At 34.6% G+C, this 18,660-nt stretch overlaps 1 protein-coding gene across 5 annotated transcripts in view; it reads right to left on the bottom strand.

Annotated features, from left to right (window-relative positions):
- Positions 1–653: 653 nt before the first annotated feature.
- tn (tripartite motif containing protein thin) overlaps positions 654–18,660 on the bottom strand; it is a 70,231-nt gene continuing 52,224 nt past the window's right edge. For 3 of the 5 annotated variants that reach the window (XM_085194104.1, XM_085194105.1, XM_085194103.1), the window contains 9 exons: positions 15,747–15,907; positions 14,225–15,658; positions 12,783–14,010; positions 12,507–12,679; positions 10,882–11,022; positions 5,578–5,718; positions 3,909–4,126; positions 2,601–2,816; positions 654–1,889 (listed from right to left, as the gene is read on the bottom strand). In XM_085194104.1, coding sequence (XP_085050230.1) covers positions 2,603–2,816; positions 3,909–4,126; positions 5,578–5,718; positions 10,882–11,022; positions 12,507–12,679; positions 12,783–14,010; positions 14,225–15,658; positions 15,747–15,881 — 3,684 coding nt within the window. In that variant the 5' untranslated portion in view covers positions 15,882–15,907 and the 3' untranslated portion in view covers positions 654–1,889; positions 2,601–2,602. The remainder of the gene's footprint in view (positions 1,890–2,600; positions 2,817–3,908; positions 4,127–5,577; positions 5,719–10,881; positions 11,023–12,506; positions 12,680–12,782; positions 14,011–14,224; positions 15,659–15,746; positions 15,908–18,660) is intronic. The other 2 variants (XR_014878535.1, XM_085194106.1) reach the window with 2 other exon arrangements.

Below are 18,660 nucleotides of genomic sequence, written 5' to 3'. Positions count from 1 at the left end.
TGCAAGAAATTGAAAATAATTGCAACATAAATATAATATTTGAAATATTATACAAGAAAAAGTCAAATAAAAATAACATTGTAATAAGAACCGTACACGCCAACATCTGTAACACACTCGTTTCCCTCCCGTAACACGAGACCCTCAGCTAATAATAAAATAAGAGGTCCGTCAATTTATCACTCGTAGATCCTCCATTATGGCGAGATCTTTCATTATATGCCATCCGTTGTCAAATATTGAGTTTTTAAACTAATTTATTGGTTTCCCGACTTTCAGACGACTTTTTTAAGATGACTTTTGAAGTATTTTATAAAAAAGTATACTTCTTATAGCTTCATGCTGTATTTTAAATATAGATGGGAAGGCAGAGGGAACCTAATATTAACAGATTTCTCACCATATTCGAGAAATTGTGTGTTGAATGGAGACACTCAACGTCGCGCTTTGTTAAGTTACCAGAGCGAGGAAATGAAAATAATTCATTCCTATGAGAGGGAATTGAACTCGCACCCATCACATTTTGCCAGACGCTTCCACTGAGACATATTGGTAATTTACAGAAAACCATATTACCGATAATTAAAAATCTATGTTTTAAATATCTAAGCTTATTATTTATCGATAGAAAGAGTGAGGTAAAAAAACAACATTAATATTAACAAATCATTTTATTAAACTCCAAAACCATACAAAATGTATTTCTGTAACGTTCATTTTAATTAATGTAGAAAATGATAACATAAAATTAATTTTAAATAATAGAAATTCACATAATTTGTGCAATAAATGTATTATTGATTTAAACGCGTGAATACTTAGAGATACGTATTAAGAAACCACTCCCAAGTCTGAGATCGATCTTGAGATGACGTTTTCATTTGGCATCTCAAGACCGATCTCAGACTTGAAAGCAAATTATAACTACGGGCTTTAGACTACAATTCTATATATTACATAGTATAATACAAAGTCGATCTCCATGGATGCGACGTATATACTTTAGTTCTTTAAATTAAGCTATAGATTTTATTACAATTTTTAATCATAGAAAGATTCAAGAGCGAGTTTTATATGTATTATTATTATATACATAATAACAAGCATTTATTAGTTCCAAGTGCAGCTTTTTTTTAATAAAATACAAGTAATTAAACCATGTAATAAATTTTATAAGCCCAGTAAGGCATATAGCGTTTAAATATGAAAGAAATGAATAAATCGAATTTAATACATTTTATGTTATTTAATATTGTTTTAAAAATTAAGTTATTCACGCGTTATTTTAAATATAATATTTGGCAATAGCTTTTGGCATTGATTAAATATGACTAGAAAAAAATATGTTACTAGTTCTTTTATAATTAATTCAATTTTGTTTTATATTTAAAATACATACAATAAAATAAAATAAATCCAATAATTTTATAATATATAAATGCTCTACATTTTTTCTTTGTAAATAGCCATAGTCGGATAAAAGATAATAAAGAGACACTAAATGCTGTTTTTTTTTAATCAAATTTATACAAAATCTTAGTTTTCATTTATAATAAGGTAAAAAATCTTAAGCAATATGCATTTTAAGATAAATTTAATTTTTCTTATCGTTCGTAAAAGCAATAAATGTTTATAAAACAGCGAGAAGGATATAGGAAATGAAAATGAAAAATGATTTTTCAACAACAAATTATTATAGTACAAAAAAAGTATTTTGGAAAGACTTGGCTTCTTTTTTTTTTCTTTTATTTAACTTTTATTAGTTAAATTGGTATAAAAGACAGAAATATTAACTGTATGTGTATGTGTGTAGTATATACAAATACATATATGCTTAACTATTCATATAATATTTTAAGTCGATGTGATTTTTGTTGATATCAGAAAGTCTGAAAAAAAATAAAAAAAATAAAAAAACATAAAATAAATCAGCTTCATGCTGTATCCTGCACACAGCAGGGTAAGCAGAGAGAACTTAGTGTTAAAACTCCCCGTTCCCCACTTTCTGCCGAATTCTGTAGGCATTGCGTGTTGAGTAGCAGATCTCAACGCCGCGCTTCGCCTCGACACCAGAGCGAAGAAATGGAAATAAAAATTTAATTAAATACACTCTTCGAGTAAGGATCGAACCCACAACCGGTTGGTTTTACTGTCACACTCTGTGCCCCTGCGCCACGACTGGCCTCTTACATTTTCGACCTTTATATTTATGTAAATTAGAAAACACATAACTATATTTTACTTTACCTTGGAATAAAATATTCTCATACGCTTTTAGTACAAAAACTAGTTAATTCAAATAGCTTTTATCTCTTGAATTTTTAATAATCCATTTCTAACTTCAATATAAAGTGTATATTAACTTTGTACGAACAACTCATCTGAACTTTCATGTTTTAATATATGAAATTGTAATTTGTATATTTATACGAATATATGAATTAATAATATAATTTTATATAACGGCTTCACGCTGTATCCCTCATAAAGCAAGTAGGGAGAGGGAACCTAGTGTTAAAACACTCCGTTCCCGTCCACTCTCACCTCTCTTAATCACATACAAAAAAAGATATTCTCTATACATAATATATACGACATACCTTTAAAAAACCTGTACTCTATGATTTTCTCGATCGCATACAATGATATTTCCACCGGACATTACAGCGATGCCTTCCAAGCCTTTGAATTCACCGTCTCCGCAGCCCCAAGATCCGAAAGCTCTAAGGAAAGTACCATCGGGTTGGAAGATTTGGATCCTGTTGTTGCCCGAATCAGCTACCACTATGTAGCCCTGGTCGTCTACAGCAACACCCCTAAACATAGAAATTAAATTGATTTTAGTACATTGCATTGATTTTGTACAGGCGCAACTAAACGCCGCACCTTTTTTGCAATTCTAAATACATATAAAACAATATTTTACGAATACTTATTTAAAGTCAACTCTACTTCGTTCTCAACCGCACTGTCATTTGACTCATAAAATTGAAGATCTATTAAATGTTCAGTAAGCATGTCACGTATTGGGGTCACGTTTTCGTTATTTTTGGGATATCGGTCAATGTCTATCCTGAAGTTAAAGATGCTGCAATGAAATTACGAAATTTTATATATTTTCATATACAACGTGTATCCGCATATAACTGGGTAGGCAGAGGGAACCTAGTGATGAGACACTCTGATCCCCATTTTCCGTCCAATTATCGAGACCTTGTGAGTTGAGTGGTGGAAAGCAACGCAGTGTTGTTTTGTTACCAGAACAAGAGATTGAAAAAGGTTTTTCTCCCCAAGTATGAATCGAACCCACAACCGTTGCGTTAATAGTCAGACCCTGTGAATTTTGAATAAAACCGTATTATGCCTAAAAAAACTAACAAAATACCATAAATTATAAATAGATATCTTCATCAAAGGCGTCCCTTAAGAAATCTGAACGGGATCCTCGATTAATTTACGTTCTATCCAAAGCTCACAAAGGTTCCCAATCGATTACTCGTTAGTAATATAGCAATCACCGTATAGTTTACAACGGGATACGTAGACCCGAAGTGTAATCCTATTATCGCCCCTTACGATCCTAGTTAAAGACTTCTAAGGTTATGTCTTGGTAAACTATTTGGAGTATATCAATTATAGATTATTATGTTTTCTTGCTGTAAATTGGAGTTTATCTATATATTTCAAGGTCAGTTGCATGGGTTTTATGATCCATGTTATATTTATTTCGATTAATAATAATAATTTTTTTTAAGAGTTTTTGAAAAATAATCTTTTAATGTCGCCCTATAAGGAACTTGTATGTTTTTACAGCTTTCTACATCTTCAGCTATGCCTTATAGTGTTAGAATAGAGAATGGAGAATAGCCAAAAGAAAAAAGAAAAATATCTAAGAATATTATACTTGCCTTGGGAACTTGAATTGTCCATCTTCAGAGCCTTCCTCCCCAAATGAAGATAGTTCTCTTCCATTCACGTCAAACACTTGGATCCTATGGTTATTGGAATCGGAGACCAGGACGCGGTTGGTACTAGATACTGCTATGTAATGAGGATGCTCCAGTTGTCCAAGTTTAGATCCGAAGCTGCCAAATTTACCCACAAATGTGCCGTCGGATTGGAATACCTGAACAAAATTATATGATATTAATATTAAGATTGTCATTGGCCACCTTAGCACAGTGGTAGAGCGTCTGACTGTTAACAGTAGGTCCTCCCAAGGTAAAAGAACACGGTACGTCGGTTATAAAGTTGTAATACTTTTTGTTTATCCGCCTCAATCCACCTCCGGAATTTAAGGAAAGTGGGGAACGGAGTATCTTAACATTAGGTTCTCTCTACCTTCTCTGCCGTGAGTGGATTTAGCGGAAAAATGATTTAATTTTTAAATTTTTATATGAAAAAAATCATATAACGTTTCAAAAAAAAGGAATGAGTTACATTATGGGAAACGCCTGGTCACTTACTGATATTATTCGCCATAAACAGGATAACGATACCATAAAACGATAACCTCGTAAATGTCAAAAAGAAAAATATTTTATATCTGTTAGCAAAATTTCCATAATAAATTTCAATATCTTATTCTATAAGTTTTTTTTATAGAATTCCTTTTTTATGATTAAAAAGCTAATCGTATACAAACAAAGCTGTTATATGAGAATGGAGATATATTTTCAGGCATTTTTACCTCAAAAAAAGTAGACGGAGACCGAAACCTAAATGAATAAAAGCTCCTTAATTCTTAATTTTCCAACGCTTTAAAAACGTGACTGATGTCTATCAATTCATTGTCTGTTTAAATAGCTTAACTCAACGCTGCGCCTTGTCTTTTTACAGTGATAGATGAAAATAATTAATACCCCAGGAACCCCCAAGGAATCAAACACCCTACCGTCGTTTTTACAGTCACATTTTGAGCCACTGGGCCACGGCTGCCTATATTTAAAATGTAAAACACAACCCACATCCTGAACATTATGAATATCAATATTTTATCACACATTGGCTTTTTACCAAATTTTATGTTTAATATCTCATAGCCGCAGACCATAAAACTAATTACCAAATATAAATAATTTATCTTAGCCACTGAAATGACTATACATTGTAAAAAGTAAAATAATTTAATATAGATTTTGCTTTAGCGTCAAAACACTATTTTCAACGTTCTACCTGAAATATTCTGTTTTTATAATTTGAACATTCTATACTTGAATATTCTGTAGCTCAACGCCGTTCGCTGCCTTACCAGAGCGGATAAATGAAAATGCTTAAAATATAATCAATACGTTTAAAAATTTTAAAAATTATTTTATTTTTTAATTTTTTTTTTGAACAAACTTATATCTTTATAAAGCGTCAGGGAAGTGTTATGGGTTCAATTTTTATCATTCGTTTAGGGATTTATTAACTAATTCTCTGCCCCTTAAGTCTATTTACCACTTTTCATTTTGGAGACGCGCTTCGTCTTGTTACTAGAGTAGAGTGGAGTGGAAATGGAAACCACAGCCGTGGTTTTTAACGTTTTACCGAAGACAGCCTCATTTTTTATAATATGCTAAAAAAATAAATTACCTGTACTCTATGGTTCTCCTTGTCACAAACATATATAAATCCGAGGGCGTCAGTTGTAATACCCCATGGGTAATTAAACTTGCCGTCTCCGGTGCCTTGGCTACCGAAGGACCTCAGGAAACGGCCAGCTGGGTCGAACACCTGGAACAAAAGATGAAGTTGAAATATAGGTATTTAATTTTTATCAAGTTATAGTTGTTTTTTTAATAAAATTGAGAATTTTATAGTTGTTACAGCGTTTTATAGTGTAATTTTTATTCTTCCTTATGGTGGAATATGGAGAACGGAATGTCTTTATTCTATGCCCTTGCCTTGCATTAAAAAAAAAAGTTAGACAGAATTTCTCGTAACTCCTGGAACTTACAAAAGGGATTTTACATCTTAAGTATTTAAACATGCAACGATGTGACCTAACGTGATGTGATGTGTGACGGCTGCCTTAAAGAATTATGACATTTTTTTTATATTTACATTATAAATTTAAATAAATATTTTAAAATTTAAAAGCTTTTAAATAAATATTGTTTTAATGAAACGAACAAATGTTTAATAATTAAGTTAGCTTATAGCAGGGTTGCCATTACGAGCTTTGATCTAGACATTACCTTTTACAGAAAGTTCTTAACATTATAATGAGAAGATTATTATTACTCGATACAAAGTAATTAATGTCGAGTAGAAATCGGAAAAGCGAAAACAAAGGCAAGGGCTTGAATTGTTGAACTAAAAATGATTTTACTTAGTTATTTTGTAATTACAGGCTAAAAGTTGGGCTTGCGACTGGTAACGTGACAGGTTGTGAGTTCGATTCCCACTCGATTAAAAGTGAAAACAATTCTGCACTCTGGTAACGAGACAAAGGGCGGCGTTGAGTTGGGTCATTGAATGGCGCAATGCCTCCAGAGTTCGGTTGAAATTGGGGAACGGGCGTGTCTTAATGGGAACGTGCCTTAACACTAAGTTCCTAGGTGTCCTCTACCTTTTTTTAAAGTGGGGCTAAAAAAACTTAGTTATATAATAATTTAATTGTGATAATAAAATTATAAATAACATAGATCTACTGTGGCTCAGAAAGTGTAATATACTCACAAAACATAGTTTTCATATCAGTTGTTAATGCCATTGTATCAATTTAATTAATCAGTACAATTAAGAAATTATTTAGTTTTATTTTTGTTTTATTTTCTGAGTAGTACCATTTTATTTTAAGATTAGGTAATCCCAGCATTCGTTCCAATTCTAAGTATTCTATAAGAAGTAAAACAAAAACAACGTAATACAATATCGTTAATTAACTGAGACAATAGACACACAAGTATAAATAACATTTAAATGAAAGATACAATTAACAAATTCTTCGATAACTCCACCATAGCTCAGTGGTTATGTAACATAAAATGTTATGGTTATATGTTCAAAAAGGATGTGTTTATATATAATTGTAGTCAAATATAGGGGTGGGTAAAAACAAAAGATAACAGATAAATACACAAAAAAAAGCCAATAATATAAAAAAATAAACAAATTGAAACAGATTAAAATATTTTTAACCCCTAACAAAAATAAAGGGATGTTCTAAGTTAGACGTATCTAGGTATGCGTGTGTGCGTGACTGTAGTAGGTATCGTAGCCTCCAAACGGATAAATCGATTTTGATTTAGTTTTTTTTATTTGACATGTCACTTAATCGAGAGTATAGAGTTCTTAGCCATGTTTAAAAAAAAAATGTTAATTTGAACTGTTTGAAGATTATCAGCTTATTTTTAGCTGTTTTTTTATTTGTAAGGGCTTTTTAGAAAAGTATTTTTTAATAATCACGTAGTAAAATGCGTTTTACGGATTTTAAATAGAAAATAAGTATATGCATTCTATAATAATAATTATTTTTTTTTATGGAAAAAGGACAAGGCAAACGAGCGTTCGGGTCAACTGATGATGATCACCGCCGCCCACGACCCCGTGCAGCACCAGAGGAGCTACAGGTGCGTTGCCGGCCTTTGAGGTGGAAATAGACGCGCTTTTTGAAGGTACCCATATCGTACCGACCTGGAAACACTGCCGCGGGTAGGCTATTCCACAGTTCAGTGGCGCGTGGAAGGAAGTTCCTACGAAACCGCACAGTAGTGGAGTGCCACGCATCCAGATGGTGTGGATGATATTTAAGTTTGTGACGTGCTGTGTGGTTAGAAAATTCGGCGGCAGGTAACAGGTCAAACAGTTCTTCAGAACACTCACCATGATAAATGCGATAGAGAACGCACAGCGAGGAGACGTCTCTACGCAGAGCCAAAGTGTCAAGCCTTTCACAGCTTACTGGGTCCTTAATGATTCGGACAGCTCTACGTTGTATGCGATCAAATGGGTGCACCAGCCCAGGGATGAGAACAGTACTCCATGTGTGGCCGAACCTGGGCCCTATATAGAGCCAATCGGTGTTTTGGCGTGAAGTACCGTCTCGCTCTATTGATGACCCCCAGTTTCTTCGAGGCCAACTTGGCCTTGCTTTCCAGATGATCAAATGGGTGCACCAGCCCAGGGATGAGAACAGTACTCCATGTGTGGCCGAACCTGGGCCCTATATAGAGCCAATCGGTGTTTTGGCGTGAAGTACCGTCTCGCTCTATTGATGACCCCCAGTTTTTTCGAGGCCAACTTGGCCTTGCTTTCCAGATGATCGCGATACTGGCAATATCAGTAGGCTGAAAGGGGAGTGTTCTGAAAGACTGGCGATACGATAAATGGGTTTTTTTTTGTGGTTAGCGCGCAAACCTGTGTCTTCAGGGGGTTAAATTGGACCAGGTTCTTTTCACCCCATGAAGAGACATTCGATTAATTTTTATTTAATTCGTTTAATTCATTTAATTCGTTAACTGTTTTTAATTACCTTTATTTTAAAGGTAATTCCTACTGTTTACTTAATTTCTACCTGTCTACTTTTGAGTTTTTGTTTAAGTTTATTCATATTATTAAGTCAGTTTTTACATTTTTTTAAAATAATTGTTTACATATTTCAAATAAAAACTAAACAATAATTAAGTCTTACCTTCTAATTAACACAATAGAAGCTGTATTGGAGTAAAGATTCATTTCATCATCAAATTGCCTTTGTATTTGATCAATTAATTGACATTCTTGATTGATGACAATTGTTTACAAATAACCCAACTAATGAGAGGCACTAACGAACTCTACGTGATGGTATTTAATTATTTCTCTATTTAAGACTCTCTGTTCCCTACTTTCCGCGTAATATTTATTTTGAATAAAACGTATTGAGTTGCGGAACTTAACACTGTGCTTTGTTTACGGTCCGATACTGCCACGACGGATTTAATTATTTAATTGTAAATTTAATTAAAAATTTTGTAGAGATTGGAGAGTTACTAGGCTATCTTTGCGTATTCTTATATTTTTATCTATATATGTTTTTTATTATTTATTTGTATAAACATATATAAAGTATATTTTACAATAATTCAAACTACGAGTACTATAACCGTTCGGGCGTGAAGCGTCAAGCGACGTATCCAATATGGAATGCGATTGTAGAGAACGGAATCTAACATGGCTTTACTTTTAACATTTTATATTTTACTTCACCAATATTTTTTTGTTTGCCCACGTTATATCCCACATATAGCAGAGTAGGCAGAGGGAACCTAGTGCTAAGACACTCCGTTCTTTACTTCCCACCCACTCTTGTATGCCTGACTTTACGCATTAATTGGCAAAAGTCAACCCAAGCGTAGAGCAAAGAAATAAAAATAATACTCCCAAATTGAAATCGAACTTACAACCGTCGTGTTTACAGTTAGATATTGTGCTACTACGGGATTCTTTACTTGATCTCTAACTCCTATATTCTTGCAAATATCAAGTCCGCTTCATGATAAATGCTCTCATATCGAAATCTTGAAAGTTCTAGTTAGAGTAACAAATGGTGTGTGTTATTGGTCATATTCTATACAAGAATAGCGAGCCACAGGCTATTTCGTATATAAATTTGCATATACATTTTAAATTGGGTGTAATATTTCACAAAATCGAATTGACCACAGATTTAGTCTGCTATGGTCGTTAGTACTTTCTATATTCTCTCGTAGTTGAGGAATATAAAAAATTGTATTAAGATACTTTTTCATATTGATTAACGGAACTAATGTCTACATTCGGCGACCAGAGCGAGAAAATGAAAATAATTTATTCCTCCGAGCGAGAATGGAACCCGTAACTATGCCTCTGCGACATAACGGTCTAATTATTTCTATTCCATACTGAAATAAACTACTAAAGTAAGTCACTTTAGCTAAAATCACATGCTTAAACAAACAAAAGCTATTATACGATAAATTTATTACCCACATAATGTACTTTAAATTATCTACTCGACAGTAAAAGCTTAAGAATATTATGTGTGTATAATTTTCAACTATAGAATAGAATTTGTTTTAGTCTTGAATTGTAGTAATTAGTTTTTACATACTTTTACAACATTACATGTAAGGCAAAGGCATTTGTGTTCCGCCACTCAACTTTGAGAATTTGGTGGAAAGTGGGGAACGGAAGTGTCATAATGGAGAAAGGAGTATTAACACAAGGTTCCCAGGTTCCCTCTGCCTACCTTGCTAAGTAATAATCAATACTTCTTGAGATAACTACATTCAACCAAATAAGGTCTTTTAGCCATATAACATTATTATAGCAGATAATAAATGACAAATATAAGCCAAAATAAATGTTAACATATTTCAATACAATTTTTTGCTTGCCATTAACTTAATTGTCAGGGAGTTGGGAACTTCTGACACTGGGAATGACAGTTTGACAGCCAACCCAAGTTTCGTACAAGGGTTTGTTCCGGAATAGTAAAGTATTAGGTGTTTGCATTTCAATGCATATTCAAAATCTTTGATAAAGTTATGTTTGACCGACTGACTGACTAAAACTGTGTTTTTGGTTTAATTTATTTAAAAAAAATAAATTTTAGGTGACATGAATGAAGAGTGTAAGTTTAAATTCGGTGGAAAACATTGGAAAAGAAAATTTATGCTACAGGAAATTATTGCAAAAGCACAAATATTTTGGCACCTTAGCTTTACAATAAAAAAATGTAATAGAAAACTTTATTAATAATAATTTAAAAAATAACTATAATTTTTTAGTTTATGTATTAAAAGATGAACGGACAAGTAAGTTATCTTATAAGGATTTGGTTATTTCTTTTGAGAAACTTCTTTATACGGAACCCTAAAAATATGAATAAAAAAATAAAAAAATGGGAATGGAAATTAAAAAGTCACTCACTTGTATACGATGGTTGTATCTATCAGCAATGATGTACTGTCCAATCCTGTTGACAGCGACGCCGGCGAGGCAATCAAACTCGCCTTCCCCACTGCCGTATTGGCCGAACTCTTTGACAAATATGCCATTCGAATCAAATACCTGTGGGAAAAATATATTAAGTAGCAAATCAAATAAAATTATGTAATGTCAGACTTGAGAGCGATTTATAAATGGATCTCATACTTGAGAGCTCTCAAGTCCCATCTTGATTTGCTGTCTTCATTCATAGATTATAATTTATGAAGAAAAAGGCATTTTAAGATCGATCTCAGAGTTGAGAGCGGTTGAGCTCAGAGTTGAGCTTAAGTAACGCAATAGGACACGTTCCCGTTCTAATACCAAAGTGTTTTAAGCATTGCTTGTTGGACGGCGAAACTCAATCCGCCACTTAACACGCAATCTCTCGAGAATCCCTGTTACACTGGGTTCCCTTTGTCTACCATACTATATGCACTGTACGACGACGGCTATTTATATTTCGCAAATGGTAGACAGAAGGAACCTAGTTATTTACTTTTCGTGTATTCCATAGCGCATATGTCAGAAAGCCATCTTTTATCTATTTAGGTTAGGATGACAAGACTTAAGACTTAGCTCTGTAAACCTTACAAAATATGATGATTGAAATATATTATAATTTAACATATTTGAATATATATAAATAGCAAAGATCAAATGAAACTACTGTAGGTACTAAAACATTCATTATATTAGACAACGCTCGAGGAATACGAATACATAATTTACGATGTTACGCATTCCTCTATTTGCCAAACACGTGTATCGAGGTGACTTCTACTTTACGAGAAGATTGTACGGTATAGATGTTCATTTTTTAACGTTTATAACCTAGAAATATGAAATATGGTTGCTAGTTAAAATTAGAAAACTATACATTTGTTGTTAAATCCTAAAAAATAATAGCCTTAAAAGGGTCGCAATATTTGATATTAAAGTTCAACTGAAGTATCAGATGAAAAGGCTCTGTAGCCAGCTTAGCAGCTCAGCTAGAATTTCAGAAAAAGCTCGAGACATCCAATTTTTGTACGGGACCCTCGATTGGCAAGCCGGATTTTTTTTTATTTTTCATCCAATACAACTCTTTTAGCTGAATTTTCTTGGTTGACGAATATTTTTAGTAAAATTATAATATAACACTGTAATGTTTAAATTAACATCAAAAAAAGTAAATTTATGCCAATTTACTCGAGGCACTAAATGTACAGCTAAATTTATTTGAAATTTTCGTAGCATTTAAAATATTTAGATCGTTATATTTTAAGTAGGTTATAAAATTGATATATGGCGGCTTGAACACAACAAATTGTTACTGAGTATTAAAGAATGTTGGGGATTGTGAAGTACTAGCGAATTGTACACGGCTTAGCCCGCTCAAATATATTGTTATATTATAGCTGAATTATATATTTTTTTACATAAATTATATTCTAATATATTTTTATTATCACCAGAGTAGGCAAAGGGAATCTAGTGTTAAGACACTCCGCCGGATCCTGGAGGCATTGCATGTTGAGTGGCGGACATTAACGCCGCATATTATTATTGTAAACTTGCTAAATTACCTGTACACGATGATTAGATGAATCAGCCACGACCATAATATTGTCGGGACCTACAGCGATGCCACGAGGCCATGTAAAACAACCGGGTTCGCTCCCCCGACTCCCCACACTGAATTGTAAACGGCGTTTCTGCAGATACTGGCTCCTAGGGGAGGAACCTGCTGCTGCGAAACCTGTGATAAAATTATATAAATTTATTAGAAAATAATCCTATACCTTTTGATAACCCAAGTTTCAGAAGCATCAAACCTATGTACACGCCACTCTCATTCTAACCTGCTACCGCTGCTGTAGCCGCCGTAGGGGAGATGGGGGAGCCTGCCGCGTTTTTTGAATCGTCATCAGAACTGGCAAGCTCGTTAGCTGAGCGCAAGGGCAACCCGAGAGACAAGCGACGGGATGTACTCGACGATGTACCGCTCGAATCGCGATCTTTTCCCCGCGAGCCGTACTTATTCTTTAAGTACCTCGCCCAGGAACTCAAGGCCGCTCCGTCCTTCTCGCCGGCAACCGGACGTTCAGGGGAGCTTTCTCTCGATTTCAGCGCGTGAGAAGATCGGCTACGAGACAACTCCGAACCTCCAGTGCCGGAGCCGTATCGAGCCGCTAGATAAGCTGATGGAGACGCAGTAGTTGGCGATACGGGATCATCTTGATCGTCATCATCGCCACCACCAAAACCAGAATGACTACTTTTACTTCTTGCTAGACGATTTCGTCGTTCTTTTAAAGCAAGATATCTAGATCGAGCGGTGGGATATTTAGAATCATCATCCAAGGAAGATGTCATTTCGTCATCTTTTGGCTTGCTACCATAACGACTATATGAAGAACTACTAGCGCCATATCGAGGTGCTGGCTCCTCTTCGGTTTGTGAGGACTGTCGAGTTCGGTATCGAGATTGAGTTGGCGTTTCTTTAGTTGGCTTATTTTCAATGGCATCACTCCTAGCATTACTACTTCTCGCTAAAAGTGGACCTATGTCACTGCGTGCCATTGCCTGACTCTCGGGCTTCCTTTGTGTTACAGGCTCCTCCTCGCTCTCCTCAGATGAATCAGTTTCCTCTTCAGAGCTCGTATCGGAGTCTTCTTGGGCCGGCTCGGCGGGCGCCGGGGCTGGTGTGGGTCGCTGTGAACCAACAAAACGACTTTGAACCCGTTGTGCGCCGCCAGTTGTTCCATTAGTAGTTGCCGGTGCTGATCTTTCATTGCCTGCGGACAGAAAACGTGTGGTCGGTTTTTGTGGAGGCCCATCACTGCTATATTTTGCTTTCAATTCTGCGATGGTTAAAATCGCACCTGTATGTTTTACCGCCGAGCCGGAACTTTCTGTCGAAGCACTTGATTCAGTGCTCGCTGCACGGGTTGCGGGACGATGTGTAGTGGCAGTATCAGAGGCTGAAGGCCGTCTTGCAGCAGTTGCTTTAGGTGCTACAGCAGTATTCTTACGTTGGGTTCGATGAAGAGATCCAACAGATTCATCAGATTCACCATCGCTGGATGCCTGAGAAATATATTTAAATTCGGTATTGACACCAAAAACGTAGTTTGGTAATATTTGTTGTTGTGTTGTGTTTATGTGTGATTATCATGGAGTGTACATTAGTGGAATGCCCTAGTTAATTGTTTCGTTTTCCATGTTAGTATCGATGATTATTTACTTATTTTATATATCTGTTTATATATTTGATTTACTCTCTTTCCTCTTCCCAACTCACCTCGCGAGCTGGTGTTGGAGGCTTACGATTAATAGAATTTCGTTCTTCTTCTGCAGGTCGCTGCACTGGTCGATCAGGTTCCTGTGATGTAGCTGCACCCTTATTTTGTCTTTTAAGACGAGTTATTTCGTCGTCTTCACTCTGCTGTCTTGCTGGTGGAGGTGGACGACGTTGTGGTTGCGGTGCTGGTTGAACTGGTTTCGGCGGTGGAGGAGGTTCTTTCTTCTCTTTTTTCTTACCACTGTCTACATCTAATATTCGCTGCATTACGCGAGGACAGTCACTTAATCTGAATATTCCGCTAAGAGGCCCACGTGTAGCATCTTCTGTATCAGCTACTTTCTCCTTTTCTTTTTCTTTTTGCTCACTTTTTGTTGATCTTGTAGTCGTTTCAGTATCAGAATCATTATCTGCTTGATGACTTCTCACGAACCGAGAGCGAAATCTTCGCGAAGGTCTATGCTCTGACTCATAACCGCTATAGTCATCAGTAGCACCATAGTCTCTTGTATGTTTTTCTGGTGGAGGTGGTCGACGTTCACCAAACTTACGACCACCTAAAATTGGTTCATCATTTTCCATATATCCTTTAGCTTCTTCTTGCTGACGAAACTGTGTTGCTAAACGATGGTCACTCTTGGATCTAGTTAAGCCTTGTGTTTGTTGTAGCCCAACTGAGTATGCGTTTGGTTGAGTGATATTCAGTTCTCCATAACTAGCAACGTGCATAACTAATTGATTAGGATCATGAGTCATTATAAACCGTACTCTTCGATTGTAATCACCAGCTTCATAATCAAAATTACGCAAAAATTCTACAGTTTTCAAAAATATTTCTTTAGTATCAACAAGTTCTGTATCTTCCCACTCAACATCATCGTTCATGTATTTGTCAGCTAGATCACAGTTGCTTTGTATATTACTTAACTCTAATTCTAAATTATCCTTAAGATGAGTTAAGTTTCTAAGTTCAGTAGCTAAATAACGGTCAACTTCGTTTCTTAAGAAATCAGTTCGATCTTTCAAGGCTTTTGCGAGCCTCTTATGAATTTCATCTACTTCTCCAGCAACTGCACCACAATTTGTTTGTAGATTAGCAGTATTTCGCTCTACAACAGCCAAAATATCTTGCAATCTATTTACACCCCTCCGTATTTGATTATTAATTCTTGCTATTTCACGACGAAGTACTTCCATATGAGCAGATTTACATTCTTCACAGACTTTCTTATCGCAATGCGCACAAGGAGCACAATATGCTTTTTCTGAGCAAACATTGCATCTTTCCATAACTTGACCCGCAGTAGGATCAGGCAATTCCCCAGCGATTTGAGCATGAAGCTCTAAAAATCTTTGTAAGGTAACATTGGTCGGAAAACCTTGTACACCCTGGTAAGGAATACGATGCTCCGCTCGACATTCTGGACATTTAACCTGGAAGGAATATTTTATTTATAATTTACACAACTTTTTCTATATTATATAGTAATAAGAGAATACACTATTTAAAAACAGTCGCTACCTGTCGCCGGACATAGTCGACCAGGCCGTCCATACATGGTTCCATACAGAAACTGTGCTGACATGGCAGCAGCTTTGGGTTTCTGTACCGGTCCAAGCAGACGCAGCACGTCAGCAGTGATTCAAACTGCTCCATTTTTGTTTTACCCTCTTACTATGTATCTAAAATAAACAAAACATTTTTTTAATTAATTCAATATATGTAAGTTTTATGTTTAGTGTTTATGTAAGTTAGAAAGTTGAGGCCGTTGTGGTGTGTTATTCTTATCTATTATGTAGTTCGATATTTCCATTTCTTAACTCTGGTATCGAGGCAAAGCGCAGTGTTGAGTTCTGCCACTCAACACGCAATGCCTCGGCAAGAAGTGTTGAACGGGGTGTCTTCCATCACTAAGTTCCCTCCGCTTACTCTACTGTGTGCAGGATATAGCGTGAAGCTGATAAAAAAATGTAATACTAGCGGCCCCTCCGTAGCTTCGCTCGCTTGAATAATATAAATATGTATTTTATATTATTTGGGGGTATTTACATATTATATCTTATTTTAGTATGGTTGTCTAAAGTATTAATTACTAAATTATAATTTAAATCCTTTAGGTTTTTATTTAATTTCACACACAATCGTCCTATTTAATAGGTACACGTGTACGACAAGCACAGCTTAAAAAGTTAAAACCTGAACCCGTGGGAATTACGGTTCAGAATGTAGTTCATATGTTGTTCTACGGATTTTTACTGAAAGATAGAGAGATAATCTTTTCAAGGTTGTTATTTTTCAGTTAAAAATCCAAAAAAGTTCAAGAGTTTAACCTGAACCTGTTCCAACCTTTAACCTGGATAAATAGAAATATATACAGACAGATAAAAATTATCTGCTTACAAAAGTATTCTGCCATGTTTCATACATTAAGGGATAAATTAAACATTCATTATAATATGGCGAGTTTTCCATAATATATAATCACTACAACCTATTCTTAAAATTATAAACAAATTTTGATACTTTTTTTCACAAATGTACATAAATATTAGTTCATTAGCTTCCATTACATAAGATATCTATTCTAAACTGTCCCACTACACTAGCAATATGGTCACTGGGATTTCTGTCAGGTTTAATTTTAGTGTTTGCGCGATATGTAGAGGATCCGGCTCCATTTAAAAATAGCAAACGTCTGGCATTTCACACGGCTTTCATTTACATTTTAGAAGCGGTGGGCCCGAATGCGAGAATTGTACTTTTGAAAACACTACGCATAATGACGCCAGTTTTAAATGATGACGAATTAAGAGAGCTACGTTTTAAATTATTATTTTTTAACAGTTAATAAATCTATTAATCTCTTTTGTTGTTGCTTGTAAATTAGTTTTGTTTACGAATATTTTTGAGAACACATCATTGCAAGAAAAATTTTAATATCAGAGACATCTCTAGGTATTCTGTATCTTTCTCTAGCATACATCATTTTGGCTCAAGTAAACTTGAGAGATGTAAAAATGAATCATTAATGAGAAACAAAAAACATTTTTAAAAATAACTTTCTAAGAAATAGCCATCAGCTTGTACTACACAAGCTAGTAGTCCGCTTTTGTAGAAAAAAAATATTACACATATATAATAAAAACATATAAGTATGTTAATATTTCGAGGCCACTGAAGCACGGAAAAATAATATTTGACTGTAAAAGTGATTGATTGTGAGTTTCTTACTTAAGAAATATTATAATTAAATTATATTTATTTCCTCCTATCTTATGAGACTAAGCGTGGGTAATCCATCACTCAGTATGCACTAGGTTATCTTTGTAGACCTTGCTATAAGCGGTAAAAAGGAAAAAAGGGTAAGCAGATGGAACCTGGAAACTTAATGTTCAGACATTCCGTTCCCACTAAGATATTTAAGTTAGTGAGGTATTCCCCGAGTAGGAATCGTTTACAATCGCCACGAATACACACATTTATTCCTCTGAGCCATGACGGTTTCAAAAAGAATAAAAGTTTCCTAATTAAGAAAAAACGTGAATGATTTTTATGATTTATATAACAGTGTAAAGATATCGTGACATTTTTCTAGGTGCTATAACATAAATATTTTTGATTATATAAAAACTTTTAAACCCAATACTTTAAACATAATAAGTTCCAAAAATATCCAGAATTGAAAATGTCTATTTCTAGAAATCGCCGTACATTTGCATCAGGATTAATTTTACTACATATCGACTGCGTATCTCGTGTTTATTATACAAGAACGCGTCAGTGCTATTTTGAACGTGGTTGGCAGATTTTTTAATGGTCTTCTTCGTATTTGGCCGATCGAAACGAACACGAAAGTGAATTTTATTTTATTGGTCTTTATCCTCAAAATAAGGGTGCTTTTACGTTTTCGTCAAAACTTCAAAAATGGTATAATATTTTTTTATACATATTGCATCACCGATTAGACTAAATAATTTAAGCATAATTGTAAATAACGAATATTTTCAAATTATGAGAAATTAAAGGAACGTTACTAAAAAAGTGAGATTTTTTAACGATTATTTATTATTTCCCAAAATAATTCAATTATTCAACTTATATAGTCTTTTCTAGTAAATATAGCAAACTTTACACAATATTGTATGGAACAGCTTTTTTCTATAAAAGTGAAAATAACACATTCCATAAATAAATTTTGTAGACAATTTATATTACAGTCTATTTATATCGGAATAGACTTGTCACTGAATAATAAATAATTTAGGTTCGTAACGACGAAACGAATTTTCTTAGATAAAAACATAGTTTTTTTATGTTTTGAGTATATTATGGCATTTACAATAAAATATTTGGCTTCTACGGTTGTCGTCGTAGCGCAGATGCAAAAGCGGGCGACTGTAAACGTGACAATGGTGGGTTTGATTCCCACTTAGGG

Source organism: Heliconius melpomene, chromosome 12 (genome assembly GCF_056956725.1).
Source record: "Heliconius melpomene rosina isolate 202511_hmr_F chromosome 12, ASM5695672v1, whole genome shotgun sequence".
Classification (NCBI taxonomy): Eukaryota; Metazoa; Arthropoda; class Insecta; order Lepidoptera; family Nymphalidae; genus Heliconius; species Heliconius melpomene.
This window is presented reverse-complemented; position numbering and strand designations above follow the sequence as displayed.